The sequence below is a fragment of the Schistocerca nitens genome, chromosome 4, assembly GCF_023898315.1.
Source record: "Schistocerca nitens isolate TAMUIC-IGC-003100 chromosome 4, iqSchNite1.1, whole genome shotgun sequence".
In the NCBI taxonomy this organism is placed as follows: Eukaryota; Metazoa; Arthropoda; class Insecta; order Orthoptera; family Acrididae; genus Schistocerca; species Schistocerca nitens.
Genome location: NC_064617.1, coordinates 82,281,399 through 82,301,189, shown reverse-complemented (window position 1 = coordinate 82,301,189; position 19,791 = coordinate 82,281,399). Strand labels below are relative to the sequence as shown.

The 19,791-nt window shown below is 38.7% G+C and overlaps 1 protein-coding gene across 2 annotated transcripts in view; it reads left to right on the top strand.

Annotated features, from left to right (window-relative positions):
* The first annotated feature begins 7,447 nt into the window (after nt 1-7,447).
* Nucleotides 7,448-19,791, top strand: part of LOC126253244 (splicing factor 3B subunit 3) — a 47,315-nt gene continuing 34,971 nt past the window's right edge. The window contains exons 1-3 of one of the 2 annotated variants that reach the window (XM_049954435.1): nt 7,448-7,564; nt 14,013-14,270; nt 14,358-14,528. In XM_049954435.1, coding sequence (XP_049810392.1) covers nt 14,045-14,270; nt 14,358-14,528 — 397 coding nt within the window. In that variant the 5' untranslated portion in view covers nt 7,448-7,564; nt 14,013-14,044. The remainder of the gene's footprint in view (nt 7,565-14,012; nt 14,271-14,357; nt 14,529-19,791) is intronic. The other variant, XM_049954436.1, reaches the window with a different exon arrangement.

Below are 19,791 nucleotides of genomic sequence, written 5' to 3'. Positions count from 1 at the left end.
CGTGGCATACGGAGCTCCATCGCAGTCTTTAACACTGGTAGCATGCCGCGACAGCATGGACGTGAACTGTATGTGCAGTTGACGGACTTTGAGCGAGGGCGTATAGTGGGCATGCGGGAGGCCGGGTGGACGTACCGCCGAATTGCTCAACACGTGGGGCGTGAGGTCTCCACAGTACATCGATGTTGTCGCCAGTGGTCGGCGGAAGGTGCACGTGCCCGTCGACCTGGGAACGGACCGCAGCGACGCACGGATGCACGCCAAGACCGTAGGATCCTAAGCAGTGCCGTAGGGGACCGCACTGCCACTTCCCAGCAAATTAGGGACACTGTTGCTCCTGGGGTATCGGCGAGGACCATTCGCAACCGTCTCCATGAAGCTGGGCTACGGTCCCGCACACCGTTAGGCCGTCTTCCGCTCACGCCCCAACATCGTGCAGCCCGCCTCCAGTGGTGTCGCGACAGGCGTGAATGGAGGGACGAATGGAGACGTGTCGTCTTCAGCGATGAGAGTCGCTTCTGCCTTGGTGCCAATGATGGTCGTATGCGTGTTTGGCGCCATGCAGGTGAGCGCCACAATCAGGACTGCATACGACCGAGGCACACAGGGCCAACACCCGGCATCATGGTGTGGGGAGCGATCTCCTACACTGGCCGTACACCACTGGTGATCGTCGAGGGGACACTGAATAGTGCACGGTACATCCAAACCGTCATCGAACCCATCGTTCTACCATTCCTAGACCGGCAAGGGAACTTGCTGTTCCAACAGGACAATGCACGTCCGCATGTATCCCGTGCCACCCAACGTGCTCTAGAAGGTGTAAGTCAACTACCCTGGCCAGCAAGATCTCTGGATCTGTCCCCCATTGAGCATGTTTGGGACTGGATGAAGCATCGTCTCATGCGGTCTGCACGTCCAGCACGAACGCTGGTCCAACTGAGGCGCCAGGTGGAAATGGCATGGCAAGCCGTTCCACAGGACTACATCCAGCATCTCTACGATCGTCTCCATGGGAGAATAGCAGCCTGCATTGCTGCGAAAGGTGGATATACACTGTACTAGTGCCGACATTGTGCATGCTCTGTTGCCTGTGTCTATGTGCCTGTGGTTCTGTCAGTGTGATCATGTGATGTATCTGACCCCAGGAATGTGTCAATAAAGTTTCCCCTTCCTGGGACAATGAATTCACGGTGTTCTTATTTCAATTTCCAGGAGTGTATATGTACAGTATTTCACTTTCGTTTATGATGAGGTAAGTACATTGACTTCTGCAGAACTTAGCTTTCAGAAGACGATAACTACGACACTTCCACAGAATTATCTTACAGCAAAAAAATGGTTCAAATGGCTCTGAGCACTATGGGACTTAACATCTATGGTCATCAGTCCCCTAGAACTTAGAACTACTTAAACCTAACTAACCTAAGGACATTACACAACACCCAGTTATCTTACACCAAGACGCACATTTAGCGCTAAAGGACACGTATTTGAGTGATTAATTTTGTAGTTAAAACATTTACTTTTTAAAGATTTTTGAATTACAGTGATACAAAGGTTTTCCGTGATACATTTCATTCGACTGCTGTAATCTGTAACACCTGAGGCTATAATTACATTAATCCTCAGGTGGTACACGCCTACTTTGTCTGCTAAGCGTGTAGCGAGCGCTAGGAGCCCTAGCTAATATGGTATTTGCTAATACAACTATACACATCGGTACCATATTTCTCTAACACAGAATTACACAGCTATCTGATTATTTAACAGAGAAACAAACATTTTTTTTACTATGTCAGTGACACATGTTTATGCAATTACACAGTTGGATAACTTCATACTTATGAAATTGTATTTAGTCTGTACTTTGTGAGCTGTTCATATTTTTTCGGAACCATTATGATACTATGACAGCTTTGAATGATGTGTTTGGTATGGGATCATGATTTTAAAGTACGTTTGAGGTAGATGACACTATTGAAATGAGGAGAGAATTTTTTTAGGTTTTGAAGTTATTGGAGGAAGCTACGACGATTTTGAGATTTGACTGAGTTGTAATGATGTTATTATTACGACGACAATGTGTACTATGCTGTTGAGGTATGTTTATGATCAATAAGCTGATGGTATATGAGGAATTTGATTATGCTATGTATTTATTATGATGAAGTATTGAAGAAGTGTCGACGAATATGTATGTATGTAATACAGTAAGGAATAATGAGTTGTGGTTAGCGACTCTGATTTGTGAAAAAGGATGTTGGAAAGCAAGAATCGTACTTTAAGACTTATGCAATGTGTGTACATGCGTGAATGTATCACAATGCCAGCGAAAATTTTTGGGACACTGTTAAATTTATAGGATTTTGTTTCTACACATTTGTATCGCAAATTCTCAACCCTGTGAAATTTTTTTATATGAGACTGTCAATGCTGTTGTAAATATTTCGGTAAGAAAGTTAAGTGACCTTCACATAATGCATCGTGGGCGCCCAGCTGTGCCACCTGCCTGGAGAAGAAGCCATTAGGTGGAGAAAAAAAAAGAGACTATTACCCTCGCTATTGACATTCCTTTGTAGAAAGCATCGCAAATACGACACGCTCATTACTTGGAAACATATTGTACTTTCTGCTACTTACTGAAATGCTTATGAATTGATGGGAAATATTCTTACATCTGCACACCTGATTATGACAAGTGCCTTTCTACAAGAGTTGAGAGAATTTCTACTGATTTATGAAATGCCACATGGCTTTTGAATGATGTTTTTGTGGTTTGCTTTACATAGTTGTTTATTTTATTTGATATCTGTTTTCCAGCTGTGTTGCAGCATTGGTTTTATAAAATAAAATTAAATGCATTTGCTAATGTGAACACTTTCTTTCAACAGATCTATTAAAAAATAATTTTATGATCCACATTCTTCGAAAAAGGAGCACTTGGAAAGGAAAGAACAATAAGAAGGGATTAATAACAGTAACTGTATACATAATTTTCTGTTCAACTACTTGGTAATTTTTTTGGTAGAATAACTTGTTGTGGTGCACCACTTTAATGGCGTAGACATTAAGATGTGAATAGACATTTCCCTTATCTGCATTGTTTCTTTAGTGTACTATTTTTTCTGCTTGTGGGTTTGTCATGATAAGATATAAGTTATTGCATTTGCTGCTGCTGTTTGCCAGGCATAGTGCTACTGAATTTCACTTTGTATTACTCTGTTAAGCCAGTTTTACTACTGATTTAATTTTCTTGCTTGCTGCGCATTGCCTCATATTACTTGTAATATTGCAATTGCTTTGCTAATTTATACTGCTGCTTGCTTCGCCAATTTACATTTTTTTGTCATTGCTGTTTGTGTTAACTTGTTATGTGTTGCTGCACTGCCTCATCCCTTAGTATATATATCTGAGCTCAGTAGATTTAAGTTAGCTTAAGAAGAGCTAGACTATATAAGAAACTAACTGTGATGAATTGGAAGAAATGCATTGAGAAGCTATAAGAAAATGGTTTGACCAAAAAAGTAGTGTACACAGGAGAATAACTATTTTGACAGAGGATATGAGTAGAATACAGAAAGCATGCTTGGATAGGATTTTTTTGGTGGAAACAAATGTTGAAATAAGAGGAAAGATCTATGCAATGAAGTTTTGGGTTGGACTGCAGTACCAAACGTTACACTGAAAACAAACCCTGTCCTTTCCTTTTGTATTTGTGTTCTTCCTGTCTTTATGTGTCTATCTGATAAGAGTTATGTTGTAGAATTTTTCTAATAATGTGTTATTTGCTTTGTAAAGATGTTTAGACATTATTTATTCTGTTCTGTTTCAATGCTCATGTGTGAAATTAATGTTTCGAAAACTATTCTCATTATTTTATTTATTTATGTCATAATTCCTGTAACACTGATGTACATGTTTATTTCTATTCTTTTGTAAAGCCTCTATTACTACAAATTTTATCTGTATTATTATGTTTTTAATGATGTTTTCTGTACCTTTGTGATTGTATTCTCGTGTTATAAAATTGTAATTGACACCAGTTCATCAAATTAAGTTACATTTCACTGTACACGTTTCTGTTCGTCATAGTATATGTACAATATATGAAAAAAGCGACTGTTAGTGCTCACACGTGTGTTGATAATTCAGCAAGGGACTGGTTAACAGCATTGCTGGTTCTAAGGACACACCAAAAAGTTTGTGAGTGCTCAAGTGGTGGTTTATGGACTTGCTATATTGTCTGCAAGACTTCTAAGGACATGAGTGTACAAGTGGTGGTGTATGGACTTGCTATATAATACAAGACTCTTCGATGGTGATTGTGCACCTGCACTGTCGCAACAGATGGCTGCTGGCTGTCTCTACAAGGACTGAATTGGGTCTGCACCTTTGATGATCCACCAATACCATTATTTCTACAAGGACTGCAGTGGGTCTGTACGTCTGGTGGCCCACCAATACCATAATCTCTACCAGGACTATAGTGGGTCTACTCTGTAATGACCTACCTACCAATATTCTTCAAAACTTCGGCTGACTCTGCTGTGGGTTTGCTCTGTTGTGGCCCATTACCCATCTGCATGTCAAGAATCAGCATTCAGCATTGTCTTTCCGTTGGAAGGACAACACTACTTCTTCAAGACTGCACGGAAATCCACTACTTCCATGTGAATTTTTCTTTTACTGCTCAGACTTTGTGCATAAAATTGTAATTAATACTGTGATGAATGATCAGGACTGTCTTTATGGACTGTGAGAAAATTTTAGCTTTTGACCAGCATTGTATCAATAAGTGTGTGCATTTGATTTCTTTGGCATTGTAATTATGAAAATTTTTTTCAAATCTGTATTGGCCACTGCCCAAAACAAGTTGTAAAATTTTTCATGGGGAGCATGGAGGCTATGAAAGTAGACTGTTTAGGTATTTATGTTGGTAACGCCATGTAGCGCTCTATATGAAAATCACTGTCTGTGCTGTGTGCAGCCTGTGGCTGGTTTGCATTGTTGGAATTTGCTATTGTAGTGTTGGGCAGTTGGCTGTTAACAGCACGTAGCATTGTGCAGTTGGAAGTGAGCCGCCAGCAGTGGTGGATGTGGGGAGAGAGATGGCGGAGTTTTGAGAGCGGATGATCTGGACGTGTGTCCATCAGAGAGAGTAAATTTGTAAGACTGGATGTCATGAACTGATTATATATATATATATATATATATATATATATATATATATATATATATATATATATATATATAACCAGTTCATGACATCCAGTCTTACAAATTTACTCTCTCTGATGGACACACATCCATATATATATATATATATATATATATATATATATATATATATATATATAATGACTTTTGAACACTAGTAAGGTAAATACATTGTTTGTTCTCTATCAAAATCTTTCATTTGCTAAGTACGTCTATCATTAGTTAGTCCCTTCAGTAGTTAGAATCTTTTATTTAGCTGGCAGTAGTGGTGCTCGCTGTATTGCAGTAGTTCGAGTAATGAAGATTTTTGTGAGGTAAGTGATTCATGAAAGGTAGAGGTTATTGTTAGTCAGGGCCATTCTTTTGTAGGGATTTTTGAAAGTCAGATTGCGTTGCGCTAAAAATATTGTGTGTCAGTTTAAGCACAGTCATTTATAATTTTTCTAAGGGGACATTACAAGTTGCAGGCTTTCCAAAAACATCGATTGTGGTGGAGTTTGAGTCAAAAATTTCTGCTTCTCATTTGTGATTGGCATATGTTGGAGTAGCAGTAATGCAAAATATTAACTGAACAAGTTTTGAATCATTCCTGCCACTTAATACTGTCTTCATTAACATTTTGTTTTACATATTTTCATTTATGCATATAATGATATGAATATTTTTGCTCATTGGTACTAATTATCTGCTATGTATTGTCAATGTTAGTAAACTATATTTTAGTAAATGCCCAAACATTACAAATGTTTGAAATTGTTTAGTTTCAACAAAAAATTATCACTTGTGAAATTGGCATGGAGTGGCTACAATGTGTCCAGAGATTATGAATCTTGTATGCAGCTTAATTTCAACAATTTAAGTGTAATAGTATATCATGCATATTTCTATTTACACTGCCTTCCCTTTAAAGTGAGCCAAGTTAACATGGATATAGCGACCTCAGCGATCTATCTATTGGTCATGGACAATGAAATATAATTGGTGTGTGGTATATTTTAGATCACTTTACTTTGCTCTAGCTGTTTGATGCACACTTCTGCTACTGTGACATGATTGCGAAGGTGTTAAATTGTGGTGAAATAATCTTGGGTTTTTCAAAACATAGTTTGATTCAGTTAGAGTAGGTGTCTGCTTACCTTAGAAGCTAAAACTTTTACAGCAGTGACCCTATAAAGCGTATGCTAAAGTATTCGGAATTGCTACATCAATGGCTAACATGAACGCTGGCAGCAACAAGCAAGAGCAAACGCAGCAGAGCACGCCAACCGTTCAAGAGTCCAGGGCAAGTCCCATCATCCAGAGAGCACTTTGGGCTACGTCCAACATTTACCCAAGGGAGGATTCTCAGACACTTTAAAATTTCGCCAGTCTGAATGACAAGACCGAAATTATGGTTCGCGCTAACAGAGAGCATCTTCAAATAACATAATGTTAGGGATAATGTGGATCTGTTTCATTGTGTTGAGACCCACTTACATGAAATGCACAAAGTTCAAGCAGAACTGTGTTGCAATATCAGTGTTACTTTTGATAAAAAAAGATACAGTTCCAAAGATTACTTGGAGGCAAACAATTAGGAGACAAATCTCCCAAATAGCTACTGAAGGAACTTAAGTAGTTGATGGGGACAGATTTGTTACCAGGAAATTCCAGCCACATCTTGTGGTTCAAACGACTTCCAGCTAACATTCTGACGATTTCAGCAGCTAACACAGAGATGCCTCTCAATGTTCTGGAAGCGGAAGTCACAGCGAACAGCTTGCTATACAACGATCTCTACGATGGGAGGCTTCTGTCATTATCAGCGATAGATTCAACGCGTATCAACCTTCCTTTTGACTATTCAGCACCTGCGAGAGATATCACCCTGTAGTGAGCATATGCGAATTAACCGGAGTTTAGAACTGCTTTTAATTTCTGAGCACAAATAATGTGTCGGCGAAGTCTCTTGGTTCCACCCGCTCTACCAACAGGCAAGGCCTGCAGGTTTCGCAGAATCCGTCGGAAGTATCTGTGACCCGTCACTAAAATCCGCTAATGCGTGGGTAGCTGATGCGACGTGACGATTTACGGCCGATTTAAATTGGCATGTATACGAGCGAACTCAGGGGTCGTTGTTCCCCCACTTCTGATTCTGTTGTTGAGGGTGGGGGCTACGCCTATGGAAGCCAGTTTGTACTTCCGGTTGCCGTTCAGAGATGTGCTACATCAGTTCGCAGTTGTCTGCCTCTTTCTCATTTTGCTGGTAGCCATATTAGAAAGTGTGTCGTGGCGTTCAGACGGTAGAAGTTTTCTCGGAAATGGATAATTGTTTTGCACATAACGGCCGTTTTTAAACTTAGAGGTAACTAATAAGTTTTTTGTGCTTACTGTGTTGATACATGACGTATGATTTCTGATTTAATGTGCATTAATATTCGTTCTTTTCGTATAGAGTTCGTTATGTGCTGTTTTCCTTTGTTGATTTTCGCTGTCCATGTTGTTTAATTTTGATGAAGTTAAGTAACAATTATTGCTATTCTGTATGTCTGTTTATAATTTTGATTTGGAATTCTTTTCCAATCGGCTCCCAAGCATTTTCTTCCATTTATGGGCACCGGATAGTAATGCAGTGTTTAAATACTTGTACTGTAATTTTTTTGTGATAGCGGTAGGGGGTGAGGTGGGGTTATACTTGCTAGATATTTTTTGCAGCCCCAGAGTAGCGATGTGCAGCTGCCAGAATTTTATTCATTTTGTGTAATTTGGAGAACAACCGGTATCGTGAATAGCGCTTTCCTTTAATGCGTATTTATAAAGTAACACATCGTCAGTAATTAATCGTGTGTGTTTTGCTTAGGGGTTAGGGGATGGTGTTTAGATACTACACAGTTGAAATTGAAAGCCAGCATTTTAGTGTTCCTGGTTATATTAACATATGTGGAAGTTAGAGATGTAATGAAATTTTGGTGTTTCAAGCTTTTGCTCAATGGAGCATTGTGTTCATAGTGGAAAATTATCTAGGATAGGTGTTTTTTCAAATCTGATGTCTCTGCATGTAACGAATCTTATTGAATATAATTTTACAAGGTTAGGCCCTAACCTTCCTGCCACAAGGTGGAATATCAGGCCATGTTGTATATGACAGTTTTTCCCTTTATAAATCAGGTACTTTTTATTTAGGAGGGAGGAGATATTCAGACAGTTCTACTTTTTGTATCACCAATAAATCTGACAACTGTTGGTTTAGTGGAGAGGAGCCTCTTGTAGGTGTGGGAAACATGCAGCCGACCACAGCAGTTACATACCTTAAGACAGCTGCAATTTCAAATATAAAGGTTGTGCTGTTAGCTAGATCATATGACAGAGTGTAGGCCAGCATTTGGAAGAAGTGTTGGGAGTGAGTACCAACTCACCAGCATTGTGAAGTATTGTGGGCCAGCTGACTGTTAACATAGGGAACTTATGTTGGAGTTTTATGAAAGAGGATCAGGTAGTGATGTGGGTGGAGTTAGGAATATTCTTCATAGGGTTGGGGAGTGTGTTGTAGATGGTGACCTGGAAAAGATGCCTACTCAAACTGGTGGCACAAATGTGCACTTCGTAAGTAAAGTTTGTAGGTGATTGTGGAAGAAAAAGGACATTGGAAGATCTAAATTCATATGATCTGAAGAAGACTATTTTTTTTTCCCAACCAGGGTGCAGGGGAACAGTAGTAAGACTAGACAATATTTTTGTTACTAGGTAGGCATTCTGTTGGTAAAGGGGTGAATTGCCAATCCAACCATGATACACAAATTTTAACACTGAAAGGTTTTTAAACAAGCATTATATATAATTACAAACTATGTAGAAGAGCTAATCCAGGAGCTATGGAGGTGTTTTATAGCTCTTAAGGTACAAGAGTAGGTAGGGTGCTTGTTGTGCTGATAACATAGATGACAAAAATGCTTTCCGTAGCATATTTCTCATGCTCTTTGAAAATTGCTTTTTATTAGAACATTCTAAATGGGATACTGTAGGAGAAAGTGAGAATTATATCGAAATGTTACATGTAGTCACAGTTGAACTACAGTAGCCCATTACAAACAGTACTGTAAGGCGCTTAAGTGTTACAGGATAGAAGAGAGTTTGCAGTACATGAATAGCATAGGTAATTCACAGGATAAAATGAAAACCATGTGGTCAGTCATGAAGGAAGTATCTGGTCAGCAGCACAATGTTGATTATGTAAAGATGGGGAAATACAGAAGCGTCCGATCTTACCCGTCGGCTTTGACCCATGACGTCACAAATACCGCGGAAACGACCATAAACAACAATTCCAATATGGCGGATATAAAAACATCGAATACGTATTGTAAACACTGAAATACACAAGTTTCACAAAAAGTGTAATGACTGTAACGGGACAAGCGTGGGAAATTGGGGGTTTTTGGGTGGGGAGAAACTAAATATGTCGTTATGCGGTGGGGGGAGTCTGCAGTGCCCCCCCCCCATCCCGCCACAGGCTTCATTAGTGTCAAATCAATATTTTCGAATCATAGGCGGCCGCTGCCGCGGCTGCATTCCAAAAAAAAAACTCCCAACCTAACCTCAAGTGGGCTACGCTACAGATCAATATGTTCATCAAATTGCTTCATATTACGTATACATGTTCTTTAAACAAGAGTACATCAAACCATGTATTAGGTTTTCCGCGCCGTAATGACGTCACACACCACAACACGCTTACGTCACGGGTCAAAGCCGACGAGTAAGATCGGACCTTTCTGTTGACCCAAAGATGGTATGTGGTAGTAATGTTTCTGGTGCTGATGCCATATGTATGTACAATATTTAAGTCACATTCTTAACATAGCTGGTGAATTAAATAAAAACTTAGTTTCTGCAGGGAGTCTTCTAACTCTTGGATAATGCCCTTCTGAGACATATTGGAAATACTCCTGTCATACTGACTAGAGGGAGATTGAGTCAGTAATTAAATCACTAAGACAAAGACTCTCATGAGTATGATAGTATCTAGCAGATACTTATGCTGCACATTTTAGGAATGGTCAATTTCCGGAACGGTTAAATTACTCAGTAGTAACACTGATTTATAACAGGAGGAAAGGGATTAATGTAGACAATTGTGGACCTATATCTGTGCCATCATTGTTTGCTGGTGTTATTGAAAAGGCTGTGTATATAAGAATAATTGATCATTTCATTTCACATAATTTGCTGTGAAATGTACAGTTTGGTTTTAGAAGTGGATTAACAACTGAAAATGCTGTATTCTCTTTTCTCTAAGAGGTACTGGATGGATTAACCAAAGATTTTGAATGCTAGGGTTTTTTTTTTTAAAACTAAGGTGTTTGTGTTCACAAAATATTGCTCCAGAAGTCAGACCATTATGGAAATGGGGAGTAGCTCACAATTAGTTCACCTCATACTTCAACAACAGACAGCAAAAGGTCATTCTCCACAGTATTAAGAATGGATATAATGTGGGGTCCAAGGGGGCACAGTTCAATGGGAGTGCCAGAGGATAATATTTGTTGATGACACTATCTTGGTAGTAAAGAATGCTGTATGCAGTGTTGGCGTTGTTTCGAATAGTGCAGTTAGACATAAGGTTTGTTTGAGCAGTTACCAGAAAGCGCCAGACAACAGGCTGTACTGCGCATGCGCAGCTACGATGACGTAGGCAGCCCGTGCTTGGTGCTTGCTCTGCTCATATGCTTTTCGTCGTATTTCTGGTGGGGCATCACGTGACCATGTGTAGCCATGCCGCCCGTGCGGCATGTTGTTGAGAGACATACTGAGTTGTACTTAGAACAATTGTTTTATCATATCCCACACAGATAAAGGATGCAAATAAGGAAGCAGTTCTTGGCTTTTGAGTCATTTCAAAATTAGACTCCACAGCTCGAAGTAAAATTTTGCCGAGGGGTGACTTTGACAGATTTTTTTATTTTTTTTTATTATTATTATTTTTTTTTAATCCGTACTCTGCAATATTGTTATGTAGCATTTCCAACATGATTACATCTACACAGCACTGCAAAAAGGTACTAGGATGGAATACAAATTACTTGCAACAAAAAAAAGAGATAGTTCCTTGTGCAGCTTACACCGGAATAAAGGACAATAAATTTCATGACTTTCAAAATGTGAAAAAATTAACATGGTTGTCTGTGAGGCAAAGAAACTGTACAACTGACAGTTTATATTCTACTCTAGGAATAAATATGAAGCCATGTGGGGAGTTAAAACGATAAAACATGGTATGCTCCCAGTCTAAATTTTAGTATAGAATGGCATTCTATAAATTTAAGACGTAAACACAAATTAAGAAATAACTTCAGGCCCAGAGGAAGTACTAGACTAGTGCCTTGTGATCGAAAAACACTTTCACAGAAGACAGATCTATAACATTCTGCTACAGCTGTCATTATATTTTAAGCAAAATATTTAATTAAAAGCTAATGACCAAATTTGCCTACTTAGCTTAGTCAATGTTTACGTATATTCGTACGCATATAGCATTAAGAGATCTTACAGTGTCATACAAGGAACAGGACATCAGATACTACTCCAGCAGCATCGGAATTTCATAAACCATACTAAAATGCTTCATTCCGCTCTAATTGCACATTTCTATGTCCAGATAGACTCTGAAGTACCTGATATTCAGCTTTTTATGTGCTTCTCGTGATACCAATTTTCTTGGAGGTCCAGTACTGTAATCTCATGTTTGGTTCTTTATTATGGTATAACGTCATTCGTCCCAGAAAATGAAAATTTGCAATTTAAATTGAACGAGGTTGAAAGTAGCCAATAGTGCAGAATGAAACACTTTGTTTCAAATAAACTAACTGCCTCAGCGGAAAAAAAATTAACTGAAGCAAATTTCTCTATAAAACAGACAGAAATAGCTTCATTAAGACATTAATGGTTGATTGCTAATAACCTGGAAATAATATAAAATCAAAAAATTGAAACTACCAACTTATTTCAGTCTTTCATGGTTATTAGAATGTATATTAATTCACTTGATTGCTCTCGGCTACAGAAATCTGTTTTGTTTTCATTTGACTTTTGGGAGCTGTAAACGAAGATACGGCCGCGGGTCACGTGGAGAATGAAACCCCCCCCCCCCCACTATAACTCAGCTTGCTCTGCGCACGCGCAAATCTGGCAGCTTGGGCGCGCCAGGAAAATTTTTCCGGGTAGCTTCTGGCTACTTGCTGCTACTGCTCATACACCAAACAGCCACCCTCCAAGTAGCCAGAAGCGGGAGGAAAGCACTGCTCATACGCGAATTCAGCTCTGCGCATGCGCACAAGCCCGCTGGCAACTGCTCATACGAACCTATAAATTCATGGCTTATAGGAAATAAACTAAGTAAGACAGTTTTTAACACAAGGTTCAACAGAACCTGACGTTTTAATTACACAGAATGAGCATATGATTAAGGACACTGGACAGTTCAAATTTGTAGGTGTTCAGATAGTAAACTGTCGTGAAAAGTCCATGTCCAGGATCTTGTTAAGAGACTTAATGCTGTGATTAGAAGTATCTGAAGTGATACACGAAAAGTAGTCTACTTTACTTATTTTCATTACCTTTTGAAATACGGTATTATATTTTGGGTATTTCTTCCCATTCTCAAAGGGTAATTTTGGCTCAGAAATGGGTGATCTAGGCTAAGAGTGGTGTAACTTCGCGAAACTCATGTTGGCCCATGTTTGTGTATTCTGTCATTGGCCCACCTACATGTATATTCTTTACTATAATTTCTGGCTAACAATATCAGTTTATTCCCACAAATTAGCAACTTTCACTCAGTTAATACTTGGCAGAAATTTAACCTGCATTTGTATCACACTTCATTGACTCTTGTGTAGAAAGGTGTGCAGTAGTCTGCTGCATGCATTTTCATTAAGTTTCCTCAAGGATTCAAAAATCTTACCAATAATCCACTCTTTCAAATCTACACTGAAAAATTTCCTCCTGCATCACTTCTATTGTCAAGGAGTTCTATGAAAACTGATTTCTGTGTTATATTGATTGCATTTACTTAAACTTATAGTTTGATGTCTTTTTAGAATTCATAAAAATTTTATTTTATCTGTTATTACTTTTCTGTTGTAATTTCATGCACTGACACATTCCATGTCCATAGAGACTTGCTAGTCACTTTGGTCCTATGGAACCAGATGTGTAAAAAAAATTTAAAAAAATATGTATGACATACACTAGCACAGTTCCCTGTGCAAATGAAAATAAATGTCAGATCCAATACTGCTTGGTGTTAGGAAGGTTAACGTAATCGTTGAAAAGCATTGATACACTACTCAGATTTTATAGATTCTTAGTCTTTCAAGTTGTGGTAGAGCCTTGGTATCTGTTATTGACATATTTTTTTGCTATAATTGTATTGCATAATTAGTTTGATCTCTGGAAATGGAATGCTTGCAAGAAATTACCTGTACTGTCGCGTGTTGGAATATATGATGTCCAAAATTTAAAATGTTGACATTGGATTTAATGATTATGGGTATTTGTTTCAAGCAACCACATGATATCGTCCTATACTCAGCATAAAATAATGGTGTTTCATTCCATTTAATTCAGATGATGCTGTTTAGTGGGATGTATCAGGCTTAGGATTTGTATTACATTTATCCAACAAAACAGTTAACTGGCTACAGCAGTTTATGTAAAGTATTTGTTTTGGGAGATTGAAGATTTCTGCAGATATTGTCAAAAGTAGTTGGATATATATTGTGAAGAGATTTTATATTTCATACAGAAGTTAATAGTTTCAGGTTTCCAAGAATAAGAGAAACAGAAGATGCATCTATACAATTTAACACTACAGCGTGCCACTGGCATTACTCATGCTGTCCATGGAAACTTCAGTGGCAGTAAGACTCAAGAGATTTTAGTTTCCCGTGGGAAATCTTTGGAGCTTATGAGACCAGATCCAAACACAGGAAAAGTTCATACATTGCTGACTGTGGAAGTGTTTGGAATTATTCGGTCTCTGATGGCTTTCCGTCTTACTGGTGGGACAAAAGGTTTGTCAGTGCACTAACAATTTGAATGCTATATTCTTCGTGTTTCACTGGAAGTTTTGTAACAGTTTAAATTCTTGTTCATTTCAGATTATATAGTAGTTGGTTCAGATTCAGGAAGAATAGTGATTCTAGAGTATTCGCCATCAAAAAATATTTTTGAGAAAGTTCATCAGGAAACTTTTGGGAAGAGTGGATGTAGGAGGATAGTGCCAGGACAGTACCTGGCGATTGATCCCAAGGGAAGAGCTGTGATGATTGGTAAGTTGGTGTGTTGCATTTAGTTTGTATTGTCACTGTTAAAGTTGGGTGACTGTTCAGGTTAGCATAAGACAAAGTGATTGTGATGTTTTATAGAACCAGTCTATTGTTCAACAAAGTGGTGAAAGAAATTCAAATGTGCAAACTAGCTTGAGCATGTAACTTTGAATACTTTGAAAGAGTTTTTGATTTTTGTTTGTTAAAATGCGGGTTGTCTGTCTTGTCTTGCACATGGGACACATAGTAATGTTAGTTACCACCATGGAAACTAACTTTGTCACATTCAGTTCCATCATTCCTAAGCTTATATCTCCAGCTTTCATATTATAATTTACACATTGGAAAAATGTTGGATGCACTGGCTCATTAAAGGTGTATCAAATCTGTTTTTTGTACAGGTTGATATAATCGAAGTTCGGAATTGTTACATTGTGTATAAGAAAGTTATCTCAAATCTCTGTTCCAAATATGCTGTTTGTACATTGTGCAATTCAAAACCAAGTGTGTGCACATACGTAAAGTATGCACAGAAAGTAGACAGTACAAGAATACAGTCTTGATGGGCTGCGGTAGGGTAACACTGCACTTCTGGTGTATGCCAGTTGTTACAATCTGGTTTTGGTGACAAATTGTGTATTGAGTGTTGCCAGTGAAATAGGATGAACCTATAGAGTCGGTTTTCATTAATCATTCATAATTTCTAAGGATCTGTAAATAGTTAGGTCATATTTTGTTCCATTAGGTTTAGAATTTAACATCAGTTTTTGTCAAAACCGGAAATTGAGACGTAAGAGTAGGTCATCAAAATGACCATGTAGATTTCGGTGTAGGCTGTGTGTCCAATCTATAATGACAGTTGTATTTTTGTGTTGAGATTTGTTTGCTTCATCAAATCGCTAATCATATTTCAACCTGACCTACAGTTTGAGTTATGGTACATCTGTGTCAGCACGTCTAGTTTTCTTCTATTCACATTTTTTTGACTTTGACAACTTAACAACCAGACTGCCGTATTCTACTGTAACAGAGGTACCAGACTTATCTGTGTGCCAGTAATAGGTAAATCGGTAAGCAACTTGAAAACCAGATTAGTTAATACTATTTTTTGACTCTCCATATTGGAAACACAGGGTGTATCAAAAAGAATCATCAGATTTGGCATGTCTGTATTTCTGAAACTAATAAATATATACAATGAATTGTTTTTTTGACGAATGGGAAACTTTTTTCATACCTTTTCATAGGTGGTCAATGTGCCACCCTTGAGATGCATGGCATATGCCAGTGCTGTATTCAGATTGTTCCCACAATGCAGCAAACACGTCTTGAATTACAGCTTCCACAGATGCTGTTCTACAGTGTCTGTCCCTTCATTGTTGGTAACAGGAGGTGCATTAAGTCTTCTATAATCACCCACAAGAAATAATCACATAGTGACCATGGAGGTGAGTAATGTAAGGCTGAATTATTTGGTCCAGTGCAATTGAGCCATCATTCAGTAATCCTTTGATTTAAAAATTCCCACAATTCCAGATACCAGTGTAGCGGTGCCGCATCATGTTGGTAAATGAAGTCATTCGAATCGGTCTCCAACTGTGGGAAAATAAAGTTCTCAAGCATATTGTGCATGTTTCTTGTAACAGTGTTTTTGGCAAAGAAAAATGGACCATACGCCTTTTCACGTGAAACTGCACAAAACATGTTAAATGTTGCAGAACTCCACTTGTTGCTTGTCACCTTCACGAAGAGCTTGCAGCAGCTGAATTCTACATGGTTTCACGTGTAAATGTCAACACAACACATGCCACATTGACTTCTTCTTTTTATGAAAGGGAAACTCAGATTTTGATGAATGGGATACTCAGATTTTTTAATACTTTTTCATAGGTGTTAAATATGTATAATCAGTTCGTATCTTACGCCGAAAGAAATAATTCATTCATTGATTCTGATTGGATGATGCATACTACCACCCAATTGGCTTGCAACACTAGAGCTCTTGAAGTCTTAAGCAATGGAATAGTATTCAGAAGCATTAGGTAGTTTATCATTTCTCTCATGGGTTGCCAGTACACTTTCCTAAGACAGGAGGCCGGCAAGCCTTCCCCTCCAGTGAGTGCTTCCCTGTCCAGCTCTGTTCTTGTATTTTGTCAGAGCTGTCCTAAGACATGCACATTGTGGTGTACAACTATTATGTGGAAGGAAGAACTAGTAAATAAACAGCATTAGCACAGTTACAGATGGTGTAGGTAATAACACCTCACAGGTTTTGCATTATTTTTCTTTTACTCGTCTTACTGCCATTTATGGTGAGTCATGTAAAATGTAAAAACATTTAGCAAATAGGTTTGTTTGAGCAGTTATCAGAAAGTGCCAGACAACAGGTTGTACTGCGCGTGCACAGCTACGGTGATGTAGGCAGCCCGTGCTTGGTGCTTGCTCTGCTCATACGCTTTTCGTCGTATTTCTGGTGGGGCATCACGTGACCATGTGTAGCCGTGCCACCCATGCGAGTCATGTAAAATGTAAAAACATTTAGCAAATAGGTTTGTTTGAGCAGTTATCAGAAAGTGCCAGACAACAGGTTGTACTGCGCGTGCACAGCTACGGTGATGTAGGCAGCCCGTGCTTGGTGCTTGCTCTGCTCATACGCTTTTCGTCGTATTTCTGGTGGGGCATCACGTGACCATGTGTAGCCGTGCCACCCATGCGGCATGTTGAGAGGACATACTGAATTGTACTTAGAGCAATTGTTTTATCATATCCCACACAGATAAAGGATGCAAATAAGGAAGCAGTTCTTGCAAGATTTCATTTCAAAATTAGACTCCACAGCTCGAAGTACCATACAATTTTGCTAAGGGATGACTGACAGATTTTTTTTTTTTAAGTTCGTAAGTACTCTGCAATATTGTTAAATAGCATTTCCAAGAGGTTTACATCTACACAGCACTGCAAAAAGCTACTAGGATGGAATCCAAATTACTTGCAACAAAAAAGACAGTTTCTAACATGGTTGTCTGTGAGGCAAAGAAACTGTAGAACTGACAGTTTATATTCTACTCTAGGAATAAATCTGAAGCCATGTGGGGAGTTAAAATGATAAAAAATGGTATGCTGCCAGTCTACAATTTAGCATAGATTGGCATTCTATAAATTTAAAATGTAAACACAAATTAAGAAATAACTTCAGACCTAGAGGAAGTTCTAGACAAGTGCCTTGTGATCGAAAAACACTTTCACAGAAGGCAGATCTATAAAATTCTGCTACAGCTGTCATTACATTTGAAACAAAATATTTAGATTCAAAACTACTGACCAAATTTGCCTACTTAGCTTCAAGTCAATGTTTACGTATGTTCGTACATATATAGAATTAATAGATCTTACAATGTCATAAAAGGAACAGAACATCAGAGACTACTCCAGCAGCATTGGAATTTCATAAATCACACTAAAATGCTCCATTCCGCTCTAATTGCACATTTCTATGTCCAGATACTCTGAAGTACCTGACATTCAGCTTTTCATGTGGTTCACGTGATACCAGTTTTCTTGGAGGTCCAGTACTGTATTCTCATGTTTGGTTCTTTATTATTGTATAACGTCATTCGTCCCAGAAAATTTGCACTTTAAACTGAAAGAGGTTGAAAGTAGCCATTAGCGCGGAATGAAACACTTCGTTTCAAATAAACCTACTGCCTCATTGTTGTTGTGGTCTTCAGTCCTGAGACTGGTTTGATGCAGCTCTCCATGCTACTCTGTCCTGTGCAAGCTGCATCATCTACCAGTACCTACTGCAACCTACATCCTTCTGAATGTGCTTGGTGTATTCATCTCTTGGTCTCCCTCTAAGATTTTTACCCTCCACGCTGCCCTCCAGTACTAAATTGGTGATCCCTTGATGCCTCAGAACATGTCCTACCAACCGATCCCTTCTAGTCAAGTTGTGCCACAAACTTCTCTTCTCCCCAATCCTATTCAACACCTCTTCTGCCTCAGCAGAAAAAAAATTAACTGAAGCAAATTTCTTTATAAAACAGACAAAAATAGCTTCATTAAGATATTAATGGTTGATTGCTAATAACGTGGAAATAATATAAAATCAGAAAATTGAAACTACTAACTTAATTTGGTCTTTCATGGTTATGAGAATGTATATTAATTCACTTGATGGCTCCCGGCCACAGAAATCTGTTTTGTTTTCATTTGACGTGGGAGCTGTAAACGAAGACACGAAACATATACACGGCCACAGGTCACATGGGGAAGGCCCCCCCACTATAACTCAGCTTGCTCTGCTCATGTGCAAATCTGGCAGCTAGGGCGCGCCAGGAAAATTTTTCCGGGTAGCTTCTGGCTACTTGCTGCTACTGCTCATACACCAACCAACCACGCTCGCAAGTAGGCAGAAGCGGGAGGAAGGCACTGCTCATGCACGAATTCAGCTCTGCGCATGCGCACGAGCCCGCTGGCAACTGCTGATACGAACCTAATGCTTCTAGATTCTCTGTTACCCAGATGATGGCATTCTATTTGTCAGCGGATTGTACATTTGAATTTATGATGTGAAGAGAGCAACTTTGTTTGAAAACTGATATTGATTTTTGTCTTTTAAATTGTCATGCAGTTTTTTACTGAACTATGTGCAGTAGAACATTCCCTGTACGTAAATACTGCCAAGATTAGAAACATACGGATATTGAAAGAGATGTAGACACTGGCACATTAGGTGTGAGGAATAGCAGAATCGACAAGTTGCGAGACTCTTTTAAGACTTCAGAGAAATGTTCACTTGTTTTGGGTCACCACCAGCCTTCTCTGCATAAAGTACCATGTTCCTCGGCTTTGGCATTCTGTGGTGTCTTAACTGTGTTGCATTTTTAGTTTGATGTTCACTGTGTGTGTCCTCTGTGCTTCGTATATGAAAGCAGAAAAACATGATAAATTCAGTACTGTATGCTAAAGAGTTCAGTCTCATTTGACAGCAAGGGAAAGTGTGAATCATGGCACAGTGTGTCTGCAAGGAATGTGTGAATAATAGATGTCAGGATTTATACTGTTCATTGCTTGCATTATTTTGAAGCAGTAGATGTAAGGGAATATTTGAAGTATTTTAGGGCAAAATGAAATAGTGTTTATCCTATAGCTAATATTATTCCTTAACAATAGTAAAATTTATTGTTCACTACATTGATAAATTGGGCTCAACTTTATTGCAGTGTGCATTCTTCTACATCTACATCTATACTCCGCGAGCCAA